We start from the raw sequence: 22,337 nt of genomic DNA, 5'->3' as shown, positions 1-22,337 counted from the left end.
GAATGATACAAGTGAACAGTAGCAGGAACTTTCAAAAGTGAACTTCCTATGTTCGAGTTCTCCGGAGCTCCGGAGACACAGAACCAATCCTCCACATCAGCAAATCAAATCCAACAATGTGCAAAAAGAATTATATACTACAACCAGGTGGGATTTATTCCATGTATGCAAGATTGATCCAGCCTCTGAAAACCAGTTAATATAATCCATCACAGCAAAAGGCTAATAAAGAAAAATCACATGGTCATATCAGCAAACAGAAACATGTGACAAAACCGAAAATCCATTCACAAAGCTCAGCAAACTAAAAATAGAGGGGAATTTCCTCAACCTGATAAAGGGCCAATTAACATTATGGTAAAAATGTAGACACTTTCCCCCTAAGATCAAGAGCAAGGCAAGGATTCCCACACTTACTACTCCTCTTAGCAGTCTTTTTCAAAATACTAGAAGTCCTAGCTAATGCAGTGAGACGAGAAAAAGCAATAAAAGATCAAAAACAGATTTGGGAAGGAAGAAATAAAACCGTCTTTGTTTGCAGATGACATGATCATCTATGTAGAAAATCCCAAAGAATCAACCAAAAATCTCCTGAAACTAATAAACAATGATGGCAGAGTTGCAGGCTACATGGTTACATACCATCAATGAAAACTCGTATTTACATTAGCATCCCCCAAAATGAAATACTGAGGTACAAATCTAACAAAAGTTGTATAGAATCTGTATGAGGAAAACTACAAAATACAGTTCTGATGAAAGAAAATAAACGAGATATAAACAGAGATACTCCACGTCATAGACAGGAAAAAATATTAAGATGTCATTTTTTTAAAGTGTTTATTTATTTATTTTGAGATAGAGGGAAAGCACCAGTGGGGGAAGGGGAGAGAGAGAGGGAGAGAGTGAATCCCAAGCAGGCTTTGCACTGTCAGCGCAAAGCCTGACTCGGGGCTCAAACCCATGAACTGTGAGATTGTGACCTGAGCTGAAATCAAGAGTAAGATGCTTAACTGACTGAGCCACTCAGGCCCCCCTAAGATATCATTTTCCCCAACTTGATCTACAGATTTCAATGCGCTTCCATTTAAGAATCCCAGAATGTTATACTGTGGATATGGGCAAACTAATACGTGGAAAGACAGAAGACAAGCAGTATATCGAAGAAGAACAAAGCCTGACAGGATGGATACCACCCACCTTCAAGACTTGATCAAGACAGCATCGTGATGGCAAAAGACACAAACAGGTAAGAACAGAATAGAAAGCCCAAAAATAGACCCACACATACACAGTCAACTGATTCCTGACAAAGAAACAGGTCAGGTCATTCAGGAGAGATGGGACAGTCTTCAACAGATGGTACTGGAACAACTGGAAATCCGCATGCAAAGCAGGGAAAAAAAAAAAAAAGTCGAATCCCACACACAGACCTTATAACAAAAACACAAAAAAACACATAAATTAACTCGGAATGTATCTATCTATCATAGACCTAAATATAAAACACAAAACTAAACTTGCAGAAGATAACAGAGAAAATCCAGAGACCTTGGGTTTGGCAATGACCTTTAGACATAACACCAAAATCATGACCCATGAAAGAAAAACTGATTATGTTGGACTTAATTAAATTTAAAGCCTTACAATCTGTGGAAAACACTGTTAAGAGAATGAAAAGATAACCCAGACCAGGAGAAAATATTTGCACACCACTTACTGATATAAAGGACTTCTATCCACATACACAGAGAACTCTTAAATTTCAATAGAAAAAAGCCAAACAGCCCAATTAATCAACAGATACCTCACCAGAGGACACACACAGATGGCAAATAACCTAAGAAAAGATGCTCAGCCTCACAGGTCATTAGGTAATTGCAAATGGAAACAATAAGATGCCACCACGTTGCTGTCAGAATGGCCAAAGTCCCAAACACAGTACCAAATGCCGGTGACAACGCGGGACAGTACATCCATGCTGGAAGAGCCTGGCAGTTTCTTACAAAGGTAAATCTAGGCTCTACCATATGATCTAGCAACTGCACTCCTAGGTTTTTATCCAAATGAGGTCAGGGGCGCCTGGGTGGCTCAGTCGGTTAAGCGTCCGACTTCAGCTCAGGTCATGATCTCACAGCCCGTGAGTTTGTGCTGACGGCTCAGAGTCTGGAGCCTGTTTCAGATTCTGTGTCTCCCTCTCCCTCTGTTCCTCCCCTACTTGCACGCGTGCACTCTCTCTCAAAAATAAACATTAAAAAAAAACAAGTCTAGACAAAAACCTGCAACCAAGATGTTCTGCAGTAGGTAAACAGATAAACTACGGTACATCCACAATGCCATCCAGCAGTAAAAAGAAATGAGCTATCAAGCCCCTAAAGACAGGAGGGCTGTCTGCTAAATGAAAGAAGCTGTCCTGAAAGGGTGGCAAACCTTATGACCGCCGCTATGAGATAGTCTGGAAAAGGCAGAATAGTAGAAGGCAGTAACATAGATCAGTGGTTGCCAGAGGGGGTGGGGAGGAGAGGGCTGACCGGGGGTGCATGGGACTCTCAGGGCAGGGAATCTACTCCGTCTGATATGGGGGTACGTGACATTACACAGTTGTCAAAACCTACAGAGCTATGCAACACACAGAGTGAACCGAATCCTAATATGAACCAGGGGCTATAATTAACAATGGATCGGTCCTGGCTCCTCCGTTTTAAGAAATACCCCACACTCTAGTGCAAGGTCTTAAGAAGGGAAGTAGTGGGGGGCGCCTGGGTGGCTCAGTCAGTGAAGCGTCTGACTTTGGCTCAGGTCACGATCTTGCGGTCTGTGAGTTCGAGTCCCGCGTCAGGCTCTGTGCTGACTGCTCGGAGCCTGGAGCCTGTTTCAGATTCTGCGTCTCCCTCTCTCTGCCCCTCCCCCGTTCATGCTCTGTCTCTCTCTGTGTCAAAAATAAATAAATGTTAAAAAAAAAAATTTTTTTAAAAAGAAGTGGCGGGAGGGGAGCTCTACTTTCTGCTCAATTTTTCTGTGAACCTAAAACTGCTCTAAAAAAAATAAAGTCTAATTTTCCTCAATAAATCATTACTAATCTGCTTGAGGTACCTTTACAAACACTACATTCTTCCTGAGTTGTGGTTACTATTATTTAAAGAGAAAGTATACACACTTAAGAATTTTAAGAGAAGGAGAGAAGAAAACAATATCCTATGACTTACCTGTTGCTTCAAACGTCAGCTTTACAGAATCCCAGGGTGTCTGTTCTTTGGACACGAGTCTGAAATGAGCAGGATTTCCTGGAGAAACTTCTGGAGCGGGAAGATACCAGTTTTTCCTATTTGGAAAGGGAGCTTCAATATTTAGGATGCTTAATTAGTTGACAGCTACCTGTAACTCGTGGACATGGTCAAATACATGAATCACATTCTGGGGCATGAAAATAAGCTTGGGGTGCCTGGGTGGCTCAGTCAGTTGTGTCCAACTCTTGACTTCAGCTCAGGTCACAGTCTGTGGGATCAAGCCCCACATCAGGATTCTCCCTCTGCCACTCCCCACTCTTGCTTTCTCTCAAGATAAATAAACTAAAAAAAACAAAACAACCCGACTCTGATGGATAGGATAAACCATGCTAACTACTCTGAAGGCCCAGGCTATCGGGTAATAAAACTTACCCAAAATTAAGATCAAAGGATCCTAGGTGATACTGATTCCACTACCCATCCTACTCCTTCTTATCCAACCCTTGACTACCAAACCGTAAAAGCTTCCCAGGAATGAAAGTTCGCAATTCATAGTTATCTGCTATCTACCAGACCAGTTGAGAGGGCCAGCCTTTCTAACTACTCGGGCTTCCAGAGGAAGGACTTCCTAAATTTGAAAAGGCAACGGTAAACTTCCAAGCTCTCTGTCCCACTAAAGGAGGAGAACTTGTGCAGTGACAGGAAACAGCGTACCTGGCACTTGACCTCTGTTCACCAGCTGCAGTAATGAAGTACTCGCGTAGCGACGGGACCTGAGAACTGACCCCCCGACTAAAGCGTGAACCCACCTGATCAGAAAGTGCACCGGGAGGTACCACGGGAAACCACAGAGGGGTGCGTTCTCCTCACAGTGAGCTCGGATGCTCTCGTTGATCTCCGGAATATGAGGTGTTATGTGAGACATTCCAGTGTAATCAAACCCATTGATCCAGATCCCAGAGTCCCGTTTGACTACGTTTCCATCCAGGTCATGAAAAGTTCTAGTCATGTGCTGAAAAGAACCGACCGATGAGAATACTACTTGAATCCCCTCCCCCACATCCCCAATCCGGAGGGACAGACAGAGGACATCCACAACAGCAAGAACTGGCGTGGCTGCAGAGTCACAGGGACCGACCCTCACTGCCGCAGGAGGTGTGGGCTGGCACGGCCGCTTCAGGAAACTGCTTGGTGTCCCCTCAACGTGCACGCAGCCTTCAAGCCAGCAATTCCGCTCTGGAATGTGTACTCAGAGAAACTCCTGAAGGTTCAAGAGCTCTGATTCGGCACTGCCCATACCAGCGAATACTGCAAACCACCCCAACACCCACCAATGGCAGAATGGCCAGATAAAGGGGGGTGCCCCCCCCCCCCCCCGCCAGGAGTCTCCCGCACCACTGTGACACACAGCAACGTGCAAGCTTCTCACATGCTGCGGGCAAACAGCAGCAAGTCACAAATGCATAGTTAGGCACTGCCTTATCAGAAGTTCACAAAGAGGCAGATGGTATCTTCTTGTTTAGGGATTCACACATACGTGGTAAAGAAAAATAATGTAATGATTAATCCTAAACTTCAAGATCGCGAATGAGTACATCCTAGCAGGTGGGGAGGGGGGGAGAACCGGGAGGAAGGGCACACGCGGGTTTTATGAGGTGCTGCTCAATGTTCTTTCTTTCACACTCGATCGATATACAGATACACAGTTTCATTATTCCTTACAAATATATATTTAAGTTTCATTAAAATGTTTTTGAAAACCTATTTCAGAGTGAAAAGACAGGGACACTAGAAGTGCATTTAGATAAAGGCCACAAACAAATGCATCCTAAAACAAACACACACACACACACACACACACACACACACACACACACACACCCCTTCCCTGTGACCTGAAGCTAATTCCCGCTGTCACCACTAGATGTCAGACTTGGGCCTAACATTTCTATGAAGAGGCGCCAGCTAGAACAGCTTCATTGCGGAAAGAATATCAAACTGGAAGAGAAAGTGCACGGCCCACCGCCAGCTCATAAACGGCTTCACTGGAATGCAGCCACCCTCGCTCGTTCAGGTACGTCTGCGACCACTGTGCCGTGCCGGGACACGGACTTGTACGGCTGGCAGAGCCTGAAGTATTTATTACCTGGCCCCTCTGGGGAAAAGTCTGCCAACTTCCGGCACTGGGGAAGAAGAAAACCCCAAACAAATGAGAACAGGAGTTTTTAAAAATAAAAATGTAGCTTTTTCTAAATACTACTGATGTAATTATAAAAATGTGGCAAGTCACTGAAGGTACACAATCTGAAAACTAGCTGTTCTTCACTGAAGGTTTTGCAAATTGTAGCCACAGAAAAAAAGCATGTGGCTGTGTCCTCCAGGACGATAAACAAGGAATATTTGGCCCTTTTTCAGTATCTCCTCCCCACTATTTACATTCAGATATTACTATTAACTTATTCCAGTCCCCGAATAGTTACATAGATTATCACTTGGCTTTTTTTGGTTTTAAGATTTGTCTTTTAAAGGAAGCTCTATGTCCAACGTGGGGCTCGAACTCTGACCCCAAGACCCAGGAGATGCTCGCTCCACCGGCTGAGACAGCCAGGCGACCCCTGAAGTTGGCTTTTGTTTGCCTCTTGCAACCTCTAAGAACATGACTATACATAAGGCAACCTGGTTCTTTCTCCTGCTTTATAGTACCAACTCTAAAACGTGTGCAGAAAAACCTAAAATCTCAGACAGTTCTAAATCTCGTTCTTAGTCCCTAAGCTATTATACTTTCATTATGCCACAGTACCTTCAACGCTACCTAAGAGCACTTTTACTGGCATTTTAAAATATCTTTTATTTTGCCAGTTGAATTCACACTTTTACTCAGCCTGCAGACAGGTTTACAGTGTGTACTTCTGAGAGCTCATCACCCCACACATCTGCTCTTGTTTTTCTGGGCTGGTGCACTCGCAGCACGTGAACAGTGCCAGCACGAGCGGACATTTCCAATTCAGTCTCTTGGGAGAAGGCTCTTGCTGATAAGAGCCTCTTGGTGGTCAGTCTTTCCCTCACCGCCTTGCCCAGAGTGGCCGAGTGCAACCAAATAGGTCAACAGCAGGGAAGTCTGTCGGTTTTCCTGTTGACCGGCGCGGCACACACGAGGCTTTCCCCTCCAGAACCACAGCGCTCACGCGAAACTGCGCTCACCTGCAGAAACACCCTCTTTGGCTTCGGACTGGCGGGATGCGAGCTGTATGGGAAAAACGCCCCACTGCAAACGAGGAGAAACGTAACCACACACACCAGAGTTAAACTCAGCATGGTTCTCTTCGTGCTTCTGGCAAGGTAGATGAAGTTAATCTAAAACACAAAACGCAGAAAAGGAAAAATTACCGTCGGCAGAGAGGTGCTTTTAAGCTGCCCTCCACTTGGGAACCGGGGTCACCCGACCAGTCGTGAAGAGCGCTCGTCGGCGTGGCCGGCCCCCCCGCAAGTGCCCGCGAGCAGGCTCGACTTCCGGGGGCAGGGGGCTTCCATCATGGGCAGCGGCTGCAGAGACCAGGGCCGCCCCCACCCGCCACGATGGTGCCTGCGACAGGCAACCAGCCAGCGAGAGGGGCAAGGAAACAGTCAGGGTCTCGGTTCGGTCGGCAAAGAACCAGGATGGAGACCCAACGCCGGTCAAACCGTGACCTCGCCGTACCTCTGATCCTCTCGACGCCCCCAGTTAACCACTGCACAGTAGACCCCAATTATCTACCAAACATCATGACATCGGGTTTTTATGAAAGAACTGGAGGTGGGATTTTAAGCATAAGCGAGCCCATTTCAACAAAACTCAAGTTCCACTCCCAATGCTTTTGTAATGTGCCAACGTGCCGGCCTCATCTAAATTTGCATTTAGATGTACCTTCAAGACTCTACCCGTGGGCCTGCACATAAGGAAAATCTGTAGCACAAAGTAACACGGTCCCCTTCGGTGCTCGGTAACCAGAGCCAACGCCGTCTAAAACAGCAGATCTGAACTTGGGCAGGAAAAGCAAGTGGCTCGGTCCCAAGGTGGGCATCTAGAACATCCTATATATGCTTCTACGAGCTTTTTAATGGTAATGAAATCATTGAAATAAAAGATGTCTACAGATCCCTTAGGGGTTCGGAAGGAGCCACACTGATCCAATCCCTGCTCCCCCTTCCACTCACCCTCCAGGCTTGATAAGTAAGACTGAAGAACACGACTGTGAAAAATCAGGCAAACATCCACAACCAGCCATGTCCTCTGCTACATAACATTAGGTTTTGTACCTACAGTGCACCAGTATCTCATCCAGGGTAATGTCCAGCAAAACAGTACTGGTCTCAGGACTAAGACCTTACATTTTCTTTTTAAGAAAAAAAAAAATTTTTTTCATGTTTATTTACTTTTGAGAGAGACATAGACAGAATGCGAGTGGGTTGGGGCAGAGAGAGAGGGAGGCACAGGATCCCAAGCAGGCTCCAGGCTCCGAGCTGTCAGCACAGAGCCCGACGCGGGGCTCAGACTCACGAGCTGTGAGATCATGACCTGAGCCGAAGTCGGACACTCAACCGACTGAGCCACCCAGGTGCCCCAAGACCTTACTGAATTTTCACACGGCGAGCACAGAAACAAGATAGCACCCAAGGAGCTGGGGCTGTTGGGGGGGGGGGGGGCAGTGAGTTAGCAAAACACAATCTGTAACCCTGTCTGTCCCTCTCTGTCCTAACAGTCACGGTCCTTTAACATGTGGCTCCTCGGCACAGTGTCAAATACCCTGCCAAGTCCTGGTGCAGAGTCTCTCGGGACAAGATACAACCTCCCCACCACATGCTGTGCTTCCTGCCACCTCCACCCAGCTCCCCCACAGCTGTCCTCAAACCTCCATGGAGGCTACAGTCTGTACATCCATTCCCTCTTCTCCAAACCGTGAGGCTCATCTTCTGCCCTGTCCCGCATTTTCTGGACGCGGTTTGGTAACGAGGGTGAGTGAAATGCAGTCCCAGAGCAGAAGAGGAGGAGGGGGGCCTGCGTTTGCATCCCGCTCTCTTAAATTTCACTTTTATTTCTGCCTTAAATGTCCCATCTTCCATCACTCTAGGTTCCGAAATGGGTGCAAAATAAAACGAAGAGAAGCGCGAGAAGGGTCTGCACGGCGTGCGCACGTGCGAGCTGTCTCGTTCCTCGTGAGGGTCCCGATGTCACTGAGCACCACCCGGGACACCTGCTACCCCACCGCAGACAGGAGAGTGCCTGCTTCCTGGCAAATATACTATAAACCCCCAAGGACTGAAAGGAACGCTTTCTGAAATCTGCATTCCGATTCAGTTCTCCACAATCCGAGGAGCGCAGGCCGGCTCTGCCTCAGCCACTCCGACCGCTACACGTCAACACGGAATCACGACTGACTGACGCCACCAGTGTCCAAGAGCCACGCGGCCACTTCACGTGATGATGAAAACTAAACGAGGTTTTCGGGTATTCCAGCAGGCGTTCTCCTGAGGTTTTCCTAGTAAAATATAACCTAGCAGGTGATATACTTTAATCCTCTCCCTATGCTTGCTAAGATTTCCTTACTTTGGAGGCATTTTCAGTTTCCACAGTGAAGATTTCAGGGTTTACTTTGTCCAGTTCTATGTGGGACAGAACTGAAATGCCCCACATTCTGATCATCTCCTCTGAACCTTCATCCACTGGCCCTGATTTAAATACACTGGGGACCCAGTTTCTAACTAAGCTGATTCTGGATCAGAACCTCATCCGCGTATGATGAAACCCCACCAACTCCGTTCACCCTCACAGCAGCAAAACCATCCACTAACATGTACAGAGAATTTAAAGGCTTAATATTAAAACCAAAGGAAGTAGGGGCGCCTGGGTGGCGCAGTCGGTTAAGCGTCCGACTTCAGCCAGGTCACGATCTCGCGGTCCGTGAGTTCGAGCCCCGCGTCGGGCTCTGGGCTGATGGCTCGGAGCCTGGAGCCTGTTTCCGATTCTGTGTCTCCCTCTCTCTCTGCTCCTCCCCCGTTCATGCTCTGTCTCTCTCTGTCTCAAAAATTAATAAAAAACGTTAAAAAAAAAAATTAAAAAAAAAAAAAAAAAACCCAAAGGAAGTAAACCCTGCAAACCACGAAGAACAGTTTAGAATTTTCCATCCATCCACCCCCCGAAAATGCCAGTAAGGACTTGATGATTGTATTACAGGCACAATGGCTGGAACGCTCAGACTCCTTTCAGCTGAGCGCAAGCAACAGTGTGCAGAAGAAGCACTCTCCTGGGCTAGATGCACAGGTGCGCGTACAACTCTTTACGGCCTCCTTAAGAGACTTCCGTGGATGGTGCGGGCCACACACGTGGTATTCTTATGTGCTGTCTCTCAATCCTGACCTCCATGAGATGTCCTTTACTGAATCGGCGTGGAAAGGCCCACCATCATCTCCGTGGAGGAAAGCACTATAATAAAGTCACAACTACTCTTCTGTGTAGTCCCTAGCTGCAAATCCTGCAGTGTGCCTGTGCGCGTTCAGTAGTTGCTTCCTATCCTTCACAATTCCAATGGAAAGAGCCACAACACAGACCCCTGCCTCCACCAGCGGGGCCAGACCGGAGTCCTGGAGAGTACGGACGCCGTGCCGAGGGCAGAGCTTGCCCAGAGCCCGCTCTAACACAGGGGGGTCCGCGTGGGGTCTGCCTTCTCTCTGGACAGCTGCAGGGAGGGCAAAGGCAGGACTGTCCCTGTAAGGGCAGAACGCCGACACCAGAATGACAAGGCCTGTGACGCTCCGCATCGTGTGTGTCCACCACCTGAGGAGAGGGGCTCCGTTACGAACTCTGCGGCCCTAGCAGCCAGGTAGCTGAACGGTAACGGAAAGAGCCTCATCAGAACCAGTCTTCCTCCACCAGCTCTAAAAACACTAATAAAACCACCACGTATTTATTAACCTTTGCCTCTAATTAGGAATTGTTCTAAAAATCCACCACCAAGCAACCTCTACCAGTTCTCACCTGGTGTGCGTTCTCCAAATTCACGTGCAGCTGGTTTGAAGGCTGTGAGGAGAGGTACGACCAGAGGACTCGGGAGGACCAGGACGCAAAACTAAAACCCCATTTCCCATCTTCTTACCACACCAAACCTACTTTCTGCACACACATGACTGTTTCTTTTGCTTAAGTGTTTCCAAGTATAAGCAACACAATTTCACAGAATCGACTGTGGCTAAACTCATCGCATATTCATATAAAACATACAGGAAGAACTATTTTTTAAATGTTTTTTCCTTACAAAATAGGAAGACAGGATCATCGTACAACCAGCCAAAATGGAAGCCAGCACAACGTCAGGTGGGATTTCTGTACCACTCCTCCCAAGGATGGGGGTAAACATCTCGAATACTGCCCAGATGAGGTACAGTGCGTAAAGATAAGGAACAAACATCCCCGAGAGGTACAAGGCAATAAATTTTCCTTGGGCACCTAGGGAAAAAGAGAAAGAAATCACACATCTTCGAAATTCTACAGTGAGACACAGATTTGCATAGCACTGCTGTACCTAACACAGAACATTTCACTCAGGGACGTTAAAATACAAGTAAGAATGAAATGGAACGTAGGTAATACGTCAGCATGCATTCATAAATGTCCCATAAATGGGATGGGGTATAAGGTAGAAAATAAAAATCCGTGTGATCTGAAAATTTAAAAAAAACAAACAAAAAAACCAAAACACAACACAGCAAGAATCTTGAAACCCTAGCCCAAAAGACCAAAAAAACCCAATTCCCGCAAGTCCTGTCCTATTCATCTTAAGGTATTTTCCCATTTGCATAAAAACCCAATATACCCTACCATGCTGCTTAAAGTCTTTGCGCGTGCAAAACTTTGTGAGCAAGGGAAACGCCACCCAGACAGCACTAATAAACGCCGAGCAAAGTCCTTGAGATGTGAGAGCCATAAGGGAAACACAGTGCACAAACAGCGAGATGTCAAAGAACACTTCTCCCAGATACCGGTCGCTGGCATTCTGAAAGAGAGAGAGGTATACCAGTAATCTCATCCATGGGCATTCAGAAAGATCTAATATTGTGATAAAATTTCCATCCCTCAGAAGAGTTATTTTGTTTTAAAGAGCATTTTAAACTGTAAGTAAACACTACCTCCTGTCATGACATAACGAATTTAAATTGCTGCACAGGAAAGGGGCATTTAGGAAGATGGGGTAAAATCATTACTCTGGGGTGTCTGGGTGGCTCTGTCGGTTAAGCTTCCAACTCTTGGCTGGTTTCGGCTCAGGTCATGATCTCACGGTTCGTGGGTTCGAGCCCCGCATTAGGCTCTCTGTTGTCAGCGTGGAGCCTGCTCCGGATCCCCTGTCCCCTTCTCTCCATCCCTCCCCAACTAGCGCTCTCCTTTTCTCCTCTCTCTCTCAAAAATAAACACTTAAAAACAAAACAAAATATCATTACTCGTATGCAATCTGTGCTTTTCTTCCACTGGGCTAAAAGGAACCTTTGGAAATTTCCTAAAATAGATTTAGGAAGGGCTCTCCTAAAAACATTCACCCCTGTAGGCTTTTCTAGTTTTGCAGCTTCCAAAGGCGAGAAGGGACCTGCAAAGAACAGCGCCACCAGCAGCACGCCTGGAAAACTGCAGGCCCTTCGGGGACCTGGCCCTCTGGGGTTTGGCTGGGTTCCCGTGTCTCTTCCTCCTCTAACCGGTCTTGTGGTGCAGCTCGGCCCCGCCCTGACTTCCTGGTGCCTTCACGTTCAGAAATTTGATCTGTATTTTCTGGGCTTTGAAGTCTGAGGAGTCCCGTGCAGCACCCCGAGCTCCTCAGAAAAAAGCTGCCGTAAGAACTTCATACCTCTGAACGTCCGCACCAGGGATTCCATTAACATGACCAACAAAGTTACCACTGCAGCGCAAAAACCCCAAAATCGGCACGTGGGTTACTTCGAGAGCTCGAGACAGCTTCGGTCACGAGTTTTCAAAACCCGTTCAAGTTCTCTCGACAAACCCGCTCAGAAACGAAAGGCTATCGCTGCTGCACTTAGACGTACAACGCGGCGTGAAGGGGCACAGTCTTCAAAAATAATTTAGAGGAAAATGGCACTTAGGATTCGATCTCAAGCCGAGTACCACCCAGATATGTAACTGTACTCAGAGATCAAACAGACGCCCCTCAGGTCTGGCTCCCCTCTCTCACCTCTGATCCCTGCCACCCGCCCACTGCCATCAGTCTCTACGCTGTCACAGTCACTCGCGATCCTACTCAGAAAACGCTACTGGCCGCCTCACTGATCCTCAGGGTCGTGCTCCGGCTTCACGCTGGCCTGCTCTTCCGGTTACCGGGCCACCGCCTCGTGCTCACCACGCTGAGCTTACTGACCATGACCCAAATGCATCCCGGGCGCTCCCACCTCTGACCGCCATCTGCCGCACTTCCGCTCCTGCTTCAAAACCCAGTTCACACGTCACCACCTCGTTCACAAAGCCTTCCCGACCTCCACAAACCGACTCCTCTCTCCTGGCCCCGTACTGCTCCAGCCGAACAGGCCGTTCTCTCACTTCATCCCAAGGTACTGCGAACAAGGGTCTCCGCCAGCCCCCCAGATGAAGCTGTGAGCTCCTCCAAGAGACCCGTCCTTATGAATCTCTTCCCACCGGGCCGTCGCAGGCGGCCAGGCCCACCAGGCAGCTCTGAGAATATTTGTGAAATGCGACCCGTTTTCCTTTCCATTGTGCTTTCAGCCCCAAAGTTCATGATCAGACAACTGAAATCAGTCCAAGTAAATGGAACTTTACTCATAAGCATTTCTGTCTCTGGCCCCCCTGCCTCATTAACAACGACCCCCACACCCGGGTAACATACCACTGCACTAAGAATAAGCACATGAACTTGAGTCCCATAGCACAATCTCTTGGACACGGAAGCCACAAAGACACAAGCATTAGTTCATCCATAAACAGACGGCTAGCTTCAAAGGGCCTCTTCTGGAGGTTGGCATGGAAGCGGTCCTCAGACCACAGCCCAACATCAACTGAAACGGAGACCAAGGTTCATCCACGGTCTAGCACCAAAGACATCCTTGTGGAAAGACGCCGGATTACCTAACCTTCTGTCTGCATTCTAATCCTAGCAGGGCAAACTGAAAAAACAGGTGCGCATTGGCTGTCTTGAAAATAAATATGGGAGCTAACAGATTTTTCCCTTTAAGTCACTTAGAAACTCTTTAGAAACCATGGGTCACTTTTGCATTGTAGTTTACTGTGAGTCCTGTTACACGGCTGAAACTGTTAACAATATGGGGATATTCTCCCCATCAGCATAGATCATTCTGGAACCCTATCACTCTTCCCTCTTTTTCCCCTAGGAGGTGTCCTCCCCCTGCCACAGCACATCTGCATGCCGTCAGAATCCGCATTAACACAGGGGGTGAAAGGGAAAAAAAAAAAAAAAAAAAAAAAAGTGAAGGAGATGGAAGAGAAACTCCGAGTGCAGCTTCAGGGCAACATGCTTCCTGCGTGTCAGTGCCCTGTGTCCGAGGGGCCCGGGCACCAGCGACGAGGAGCACGGCAGCCGGGCCCTCGTGGCGCTCAACCCACGGCCCAGCGGAGGACCGAGCCACTCACAAGAGGAACGGGCGAGCCCGGGGAGGGCTGGGGGACCAAGTGCACGGGGGCACACCGAGGCAGATTCGGCCTTGCTGTCACAACCACCCAAACGCCTCACAGCTTGATAACGGCACCGAAGCCTGCAACAAAACCCTCCAAAGCAGCAGCCTTCCAGAACCGGAACACGGTTCTGGGAGCCAGTGTTCTACGATCACGCGAAGCCATTTCTGACGCCTCCACAGGCCAAATACAATGAATCCCACCGGAGTCCGTCTCCAATCCCTGCAGGCGGCAAAAAAAAAAATCAATAAACATGCCTAACACTTACCATGTAATAAAATCTTTTTGCGAGGGTATGGATGAGGATTATTTTGGCTGTGGCTGCGGTTCCATACAGACAGACGGACACGTAGAAGTGGTTATACCACGAGAGGGACCGTCCGATGAGAGAGACGAACACCGCTATAATGAGCACGGTAACCAGGCTGGTGAACCAGCTCACGAGAGTGATGCCGAGCCCGCAGAAGAAGTCCTTCGCGTAGTTACCAGCTGGAGACAGAACACAACGTGGACGTCACCAGCTTTATCAAACCAGTCTCACAAGCAGTAGAGTCAAAAGGGCAAACTCAAAACAAAGCAAAACAAAACATCCAGCACTGTAACTGTAGTGAAAAGGCCCTGGGGCGAGGTTTATGACAAACCCGAACAGGGAAGGTTACTGACGAGTCGTATCCATGTAGCGTTTACGGGGAGTCTGCGGGCGCCAAACACCCGGAGACAGAAGTGGCCAGGAGCGGCTCCGACACACTCCTGACCAGGAAAGCAGAGAGCTCTAGCCTTCGCCACCTTTGCGATGCTCTGAGTATGGAAACACCGGCCCGAACGGAAGGCAGAGCTCCCCGTGAAATCGTGCCCGGAAGCTAAGGCCGGAGCGGCAGGGCTGGCGAAGTAACTGGGGCAAACTGGGCTGAACCGTGCCACCCGCGCGTTAGCTCGTCACGGCCCAGACCCGCTTCGACAATGAAACGTTCTAAGAAGGAAACCAACGTAACGCCAAGTGCTGGAGTCAGTGCGCTCACGCCCAGTGCGACGGGTGCACGAGACTTTTCAACGGGAGTTTTCACTCACAGTCAGTGTGTGCAAACCACTTTTCGGTAGCCCCTCTGTGGTGCTTCTGTATATTAGGTACACAAAAACATCCTGCTGCCCCAAGACCAGAAGTGTAACGGGCACGTCCATCTGACATCCATTTGCGAGCGTCTTCCAATATACATCAAATGTTGTTTTTCTTTAAGATTTTAGGCTTCCTGAAAAACTTCACGCAGATTCTTACACCCAGGCCAGTGTTGCAGTTTTAGAGAAAAATACTTACTCTTCTGTTTGGGCCGCAACCATTTTTTGCCCAGGTACGACACTGCGGCCGTCACCACCATGTAGTTAATTATGGAGCCGACGCGAGAGGGGTAGGCAATGACAAATAGGCCAAGCACGTCAAAGAAGACCATGTTCCCATGGCGATACTTTGAAGAAGAAGGCAACACATCCGACGTAGCTAGGTATTTAAGAACTGCTAAAATGTTGTCACCTATCAGTAAAGAAAAGAAAGACCACAGAGTTGAATAAGCCACGCGCTGTTTGACAGAATGTGAACGACAACAGTTTCCCGCCCTCTCCATCTCCCCCCGGCCACCTTTCTCATGAAATTTCTCAGATGAGGCCCAGGCCTCCGCTCTGTCTCCTCTCCACTCGGAAGCTCGGCCACCTGGCCTTCATCTCTCCTTTGTCCCAGAACTATGCTTTCCCTGCTGCTATCGAACCCAAACACTGCTGCTCACTCTGTTCACTTAACGGGTATCTCACGTAACAGCCACCGCTCTGGTTACCAGAAATTCGGTGCCGACCCAAGAGACAAAAACCCTGTCAGGAGGCCCACAGGCACCGAACAGGGAATCACACGTGCCTTAAGGATAACGAGTGTCGATTCTGTCTCAACTCAATAAAGAGAAGTACGGGCATCCCGTGGAGTCTGAGAGGTTAGGGAGGCCTTTCTGTGTAGACGCTCCCCGTCAAGCGCGTCCGTCCGGGCCGCCACCACGGAAGGACGATGGGAGCGCCCGCCCACACGGACAGATCGAGTCCCGAACGAGAGTCCAGGGGCAGAACCAGACTCCCCAGAGGTGTTCGCTCACCGACAGAGCGGAGGAGTCTGAACTGAACACGGGGGCAGCGAGAGGCCTTGGACCACCGACTGGCGGCCCCCCTGCCGCTCATCCCACCCCTTCCTCCGCCATCCACTTACACACCACACTACCTTATCGTGGCATTTCTGTCACTGGCTTGTCTGCCTTCAGATATGCTTTCCCCAAAAGCTCAGGCTGAGTCCCCTGTTGCAAAAGCCGTTCCCATTCTCCACGCATTTGTGGCTTCCTCCAAGTCCTCCACGCCCACACCCGCGTCCCCAGTTCGGCCGGGCGCTCTCCCGCCACAGTGCGATTTCCACCGGGCCGCTTCACGGAGCCCCCGTCTCCATCGGACGGAGTTCACGTCTCCCCCCTCCACGACTGCTCCGGGTCAGGTCACCTCCCCACGTTCCTATTGCAGCCGATGGCACGTCCTTCCCCAGCCGGCTGGGCCCTGCACTTCGCAGCCGTCCCTGCTGCTGGCCACCTGACCCGTCCCTTCCTTCTGACCGGGCAGCTCTTCTGCGACTTCCATTCAGACCGCAGTCTCCACTCTGCTCACCGACGGTCCACACGCGCGCACACACACACTACTCTCGCTGTGCTCTTGCCCGGAGCATCCTCTTCTACACGGGGCGGGGCCACATCCTACCAACTTGTGAGTTAAGGTTCACAGTCAGCCGCCCCTCCGCTGACTACTCCAGACCTCTCTGAAAGTACGTGGACTCCCTTGCCCTGTGTGGTCCTGACACTCATTCTAGAACCCACTCACCTGCCCTCATACCTGACCTGGACTGATGGAACTTTCCTCCACCTGGGCAAACTGCCCAGACACGTGCCTGTACCTCCTCCGACATATGCCTTCCATTCTGGCTACATGCCCGTTGCTCAGCAATCCTACGTTAACCCTGGGTCCGCTCTCTTTCCAGTGCCTCACCACCAACAATCTCACGTTCTTAGTTGCTTATCTAGGCTTCAAGGCTAAAATTCGGGCCCTCATCTCTAACTGCAAAGCCCCACCCGGCTCACGCACACCACCGGCCGCCTCCCTGAAGCACAGTCCCCGGGGATATTTACAGGTTTGCGGGTCAGCCCTAACATTCCATCTTAACACAGATCACGAGTTTACATTTGAATACCAACCTGCTCTCTGAATGGAATCTGTCAGAATTCTGTCTGCTGTGTCGTACTTGGTGTGATAGATGTATCCGTTCTCAATAAAAGCTAAGTCAATTCCTAAGACACACAGGAAAAAACAAACAAACAAAAAAACACGTCATTTTACTTTAAAGATCAACCTTTCTTTAGGCCTATTTGTTTAATGTATCAAATTCCAAAAAGACAAAACGTCGAAGCAGTGACATGACTGCTTTGTCACACTTGTGAACGAATACCATATAAATTCTCTTCCAAATTCTTACAGAATCTGTAGCCATGGTACATAATGACCAAGGAAGTACACACGTCGGGGAGACATTGTAAGTCACACGGCAAGGGGTGGCAACACAGAGCTCAGGAGGCCATCGAAACTTCGCCATTTCCAGCCCTGCCGGGCCAAGCCCAACTCTAGATTCCCAGCAGTGGCACAAGCCGCCAGGGGAACTGGCAAAGACAGACCACAGCCAAAGTCAAAGGCCCCTCAAGGAGGTACTGCCACCTGTGGGGAATGAAGTGCTAACCAGCTGCCCCCCCACCCCCGCCCCCGCCCCCGTCCCGTTCTGCCGCAGTGTGGGGCAAGATGACATGTTCTAGAAAAGGCAAGCATTTAAGTAGACCAGACTTTAAAAGGAAAAAAAAAAATACCAGGAAATCAGTTTCAGTGAGTCAGAATATACAGTTCTCCCGTAGAAAACATGCTTTCAGAAAAAGCCGTTTACTCACAAACCCGCAAAAACCAAAACTCGCTACTGGTTAATTGCCGTCACACCACAGCCCACGACAAATACCTGGTACGTTCCCAAAATCCCTGTAGATGCGGAAGTCGGTGTCTGAAGGAATGATCCCGCTCTGGAAAACCTCCTGGGCCACCACTGACGCAAACGGGTGTTTAGCGGCAGAAACATAGGCCTGGACCAGCCACGGGTTTTCAGGACCTACAAGGACAGGCGAGGACTCAGGCAAGGGAACGTGGTCATGTTTGAACACACCCAAAACGGCCCTGCGGTGGTCTGGGGAGGCAGGTCCAGACTTCGTTTTCGTCTTTTTTTCTGTGTTTTCTAACCCTTCTCTGATAAGCGTATGCAACTTTCACAACGAGAAATCACCTTTCAGAAAGTAAAATTATTTTTAATTATAAAGTAACTGCACTATGAAAGGTTTAAGTTTAAAAATGAGAACCCACACAACAGTCCATCATTCTACGACAAGTACTGTCACTTTTCCATCTTTAGTTGTCCTACAAACATCCGGTTGTGTGTACACAGCTGTACGCACAGGGCACGTGCAGTCTGTCCACTGTGCTTTCATTTAACATACTGAACACGTTCTCCTGAGTTGCCAGGTACTACAATTACCATTTTAATAGCTACAACTTTTCTCTGAAAACACCCTAAGTTTTGTATTACTACTGTTTATATTTTTTATCATTATTCATAATTCCACATAACATCTTTACGCATATACGGCTTTTTCAAATGCGGGAGATTCTTCCTTGGGACGGTGAGATAAACTGTATTATTGCCCACGGCTACTCTCTGCTCCCTCCCACGTGACTCATCACGCCTCCCGCAGAAGGAGCACGTCCACATCCTCACCCTGTTCCCTGCAGGTGCGGCCCTGGAAACTGCTCTCTGGCCAACAGACTGTGAGTGGAGAAACATGACCCTCGGCCGAGAAGACGCTCAGGGACCACCACACAGTCCCTCCCGCCTGCTGACTTTGGCCAGGAGATCCATATGTCCCTGACGGACGCTTCTCCTTTAGTCTGGGTCCCATAACGAAGGGCACACATGGAACAAAACCACGGAACGTTCGTAAGCACAGTTATTCAGGAACCAAAACGTATCGAACAAGATATAAGCCTTTGCTGTTGTAATCCACTGAGATTCAGGTATTGTTTGTTCCAACAAAATTTAGCAAAAAGTTGACTCTGATAGGCACATCAAGTCATTGTATTTCAGGCGATCTAAGAATATCAAGATGTTTATAACTTTATAAACAAATAATCAAATTGCTTTCCTACTGAAAAAATGATCATAAAAGGTGGAGATGGGGTGGAGTGTAACACTACAAAACCAAATGCCCAGGTGACCCAGATACTCGTCACCAGACACGGATTTTAAAACTATGATGAATATTTTCAGAAACACAGCAAGAATTTTACAAGTGCAATCTATCAAAAAAAAAAAAAAAAAAAAAAAGGAGTCAAATGGAAACCCTATAAAAACTGATGTTAAGAATTTTAATAGATGGTTTACTACCAGGTTAAACACAGCGGAAGAAAGGATTATAGAGCGACAGAATTAGGACATAGAAAGAAAAAGAAAAAAAAAAAAAGGATGGAAAATATAGAAATGTATGTAAGAGACATATGTGGCGCAGTTAGTTCCAGAAAAAAGAGGACACAGAATGGAGCAGAAGCAACGTTCTGAAGAAGTAACAGCCCATAATATTCTAAAAGTCATAGAAAACATCAAACTATGAATTCGAAACGCTCTATAAACCCCAAGCAGGATAAATACAAAGAAAAAAAAATAGACCTAGCATTAAGATCTTTGCTTTTTTCTCTTTTGACACCAGTATGTTTTATTTAAATTCTAGTTAGTTAACATACAACCCAGTGATTCCTCGCTGAGAGACAACACCCAGTACTCATCCCAACGAGTGCCCTGCTTGATGCCCGTCCCCCACCCAACACCGTGCCAGCAACCCTCGGTCTGTTCTCTGTATTTAAGTCTCTTATGGTTTGTCTCCCTCTCTGTTTTTATCTGATGTGCGCTTCCCTTCCCCTGTGTTCATCCGTTTTGTTTCTCACATTCCAAGTATGAGTGAAATCACAGGATATTTGTCTTTCTCTGACTTATTTCGCTTGGCGTAATACACTCTAGTTGCATCCACGTTGTTGCTGTGGAAACAGTACGAAAGTTCCTCAAAAAAAAAAAAAAAAGTTAAAATCAGAACTACCCTACCACCCAGCAAGATCTTTGCTTCCGAATACCATTATCCACTAAAAGGAGGTCTCCTTAGGAAATGGCTAACCCCAGCTCCGGAGCTAGGAAAGTACAAAAGTAGTCGAGCCGGGAGTGAGAAGTGCTCCAAGAAGCACCTCCGAAGGACGCAAGCTGCAGGGGAAGGGGCTACCGCTGGCCTAACTGGAGACAATTCACGCGTTAAGATGGCAGCAACAGAATACATCATCCATAAAATAAAAACACATGAAACATGGAAATAAATACACAAACAAGGGAGAACAGAAAGTCTTCGAGAACTCCAACTAATAGCTACAGACGAAACGATGGAGCCAGAACTCTTAACAGCTGGCTAACATCACGTAGAAATGCTTTGGAGCAAGAATCTCAATGTCTGCCGAAACAGGATCAAAGTCTCACGAGAAACAAGGTAGGTACAGTCTCAGAGGGCCTATCACAAAGGGGAAAGCAGTTAGAAAAACCTGGCAAATACCATCATCAAATGACCAGAAGTTACCATCATCAGTGGCCAGACAGACAGGAGATGCCTCCCGACAGGATGCACGGAGGACACAGATGTGAAAGGAGAAAGGGAAACAGCGGTGAGAAAACCTAGGTGATCAAATCTTACCATGTTAAAATACTATTACTATTACAATTAGATGTTAATAACCAGAGGTATACTATTAAAATACTACGAAGGAGCACCGGGGTGGCTCAGTCAGTTGAGCGCCCGACTTTGACTCAGGTCATGATCTTACGCTTCGTGGGTTCGAGCCCCGCATCAGGCTCTGTGCTGACAGCTCAGAGCTTGGAGCCTGCTTGGATTCCGTGTCTCCCCCACGCCCCGCCACCCTCTCCCGCTCATTCACACATGTGCGTGCTCTCTCTCTCAAAAATAAACGTTAAAAAATTTTTAAATAAAATACTATGAAAACCATATGAAAAACAGGCAAAGCTAAACTAGAAAAGAGAATATCCTGAATAGCAGGATGATAATGCTACTCTGAGGTGAGAGGGCAGGTGCTGTATCTGAGAAGGGGCAGGTGACAGCCACCTGGAGGGTGTGACAGGAGCCGGGCTTCTCACATGGGGCTCAGAGGTATACACCTCACCATGACTAAGTTTTACACTTCTGTATTTGTGATGTGTGTGTTATAGAATCACTGTGATATAGCTAATAAAACATGACAATAAAATGCTATTTGATCCTGGATTAGAGCTCTGATTTAAAAAAAAAAAAAAAAAAAAAAAAAACACACAAAAATAGGGGTGCCTGGGTGGCTCAGTTGGTGAAGTGTTTCCCGGTTTCAGCTCAAGTCATGCCTGATCTTGGGGTTCATGAGTTCAAGTCCCAAGTCAGGCTCTGCACTGACAGCACAAAGCCCACTTGGTATTCTCTTTCTCTCCCTTTCTTTCTGCCCCTACCTTGATCGTGTTCTCTCTCTCTCAAAATAAATAAACTTTAAAAAAAACAAACAAACTAGGTCATTATTGGAAATCATCTACTAAATAACAGTTTTATATTGTCATATTCTATGAACATCATAAATGTACTGTTATGAAGGGACACATCCTTATTCTTTACCTACTGAGATGATTATATTGAGATTATCAATTGAGATGGTTTTTCTCTTTTATTCTGGTAATGTGTGAAATAGATTGATTTTCAAATATTAAACCATTCTCATTTAACCATTCACTAAAGTTGCAGGATATAGAATCTATATACAAAAATCAGTTACATTTCTCTACACTAATGATGAAGTGTGAGAAAGAGAAATTAAGAAAATAAATCCCACTTATAATTGCAACAAAAATAATAATATACCTAGGAATAAACTTAACCAAGGAGGTTAAAGACCTGTCCACTGAAAAATTTTAAGACATTAATGAGAGAATATGAAGATTATTTACTTCCACAGATAAATGGAAAGATGATATTCCACGTTCAGGGACTAGAAGAACTAATACTGTTAACATGTCCATAATGCCCAGAACAATATACAGATTCAACGCGATCCCTATCAAAATTCCAATGGCATTTTTCACAGAAATAGAACAATTAAAAATCTGTATGGAAGCACAGAAGACTATGAATAGCCAAGACAATCTTAAGAACAACAATGCTGGAGGCACCACACTTCCTGATTTCTAACGATACTACAAAGCCACAGTAATCAAA

General features: G+C 47.4%; 1 protein-coding gene across 1 annotated transcript in view; it reads right to left on the bottom strand.

Annotated features, from left to right (window-relative positions):
• ERMP1 (endoplasmic reticulum metallopeptidase 1) overlaps nt 1-22,337 on the bottom strand; it is a 45,133-nt gene that overhangs the window by 7,757 nt on the left and 15,039 nt on the right. The window contains exons 6-14 of the mRNA XM_049643139.1: nt 17,972-18,118; nt 17,169-17,261; nt 15,218-15,430; nt 14,174-14,394; nt 11,080-11,254; nt 10,517-10,707; nt 6,429-6,581; nt 4,037-4,239; nt 3,207-3,322 (exon numbers count right to left, since the gene is read on the bottom strand). Of these exons, the coding sequence (XP_049499096.1) occupies nt 3,207-3,322; nt 4,037-4,239; nt 6,429-6,581; nt 10,517-10,707; nt 11,080-11,254; nt 14,174-14,394; nt 15,218-15,430; nt 17,169-17,261; nt 17,972-18,118 (1,512 nt within the window). The remainder of the gene's footprint in view (nt 1-3,206; nt 3,323-4,036; nt 4,240-6,428; nt 6,582-10,516; nt 10,708-11,079; nt 11,255-14,173; nt 14,395-15,217; nt 15,431-17,168; nt 17,262-17,971; nt 18,119-22,337) is intronic.

This window comes from Panthera uncia, chromosome D4 (assembly GCF_023721935.1).
Source record: "Panthera uncia isolate 11264 chromosome D4, Puncia_PCG_1.0, whole genome shotgun sequence".
Classification (NCBI taxonomy): Eukaryota; Metazoa; Chordata; class Mammalia; order Carnivora; family Felidae; genus Panthera; species Panthera uncia.
Note: the sequence above shows the minus strand (reverse complement) of the source record. Positions and strands in the feature narration are given on the sequence as shown.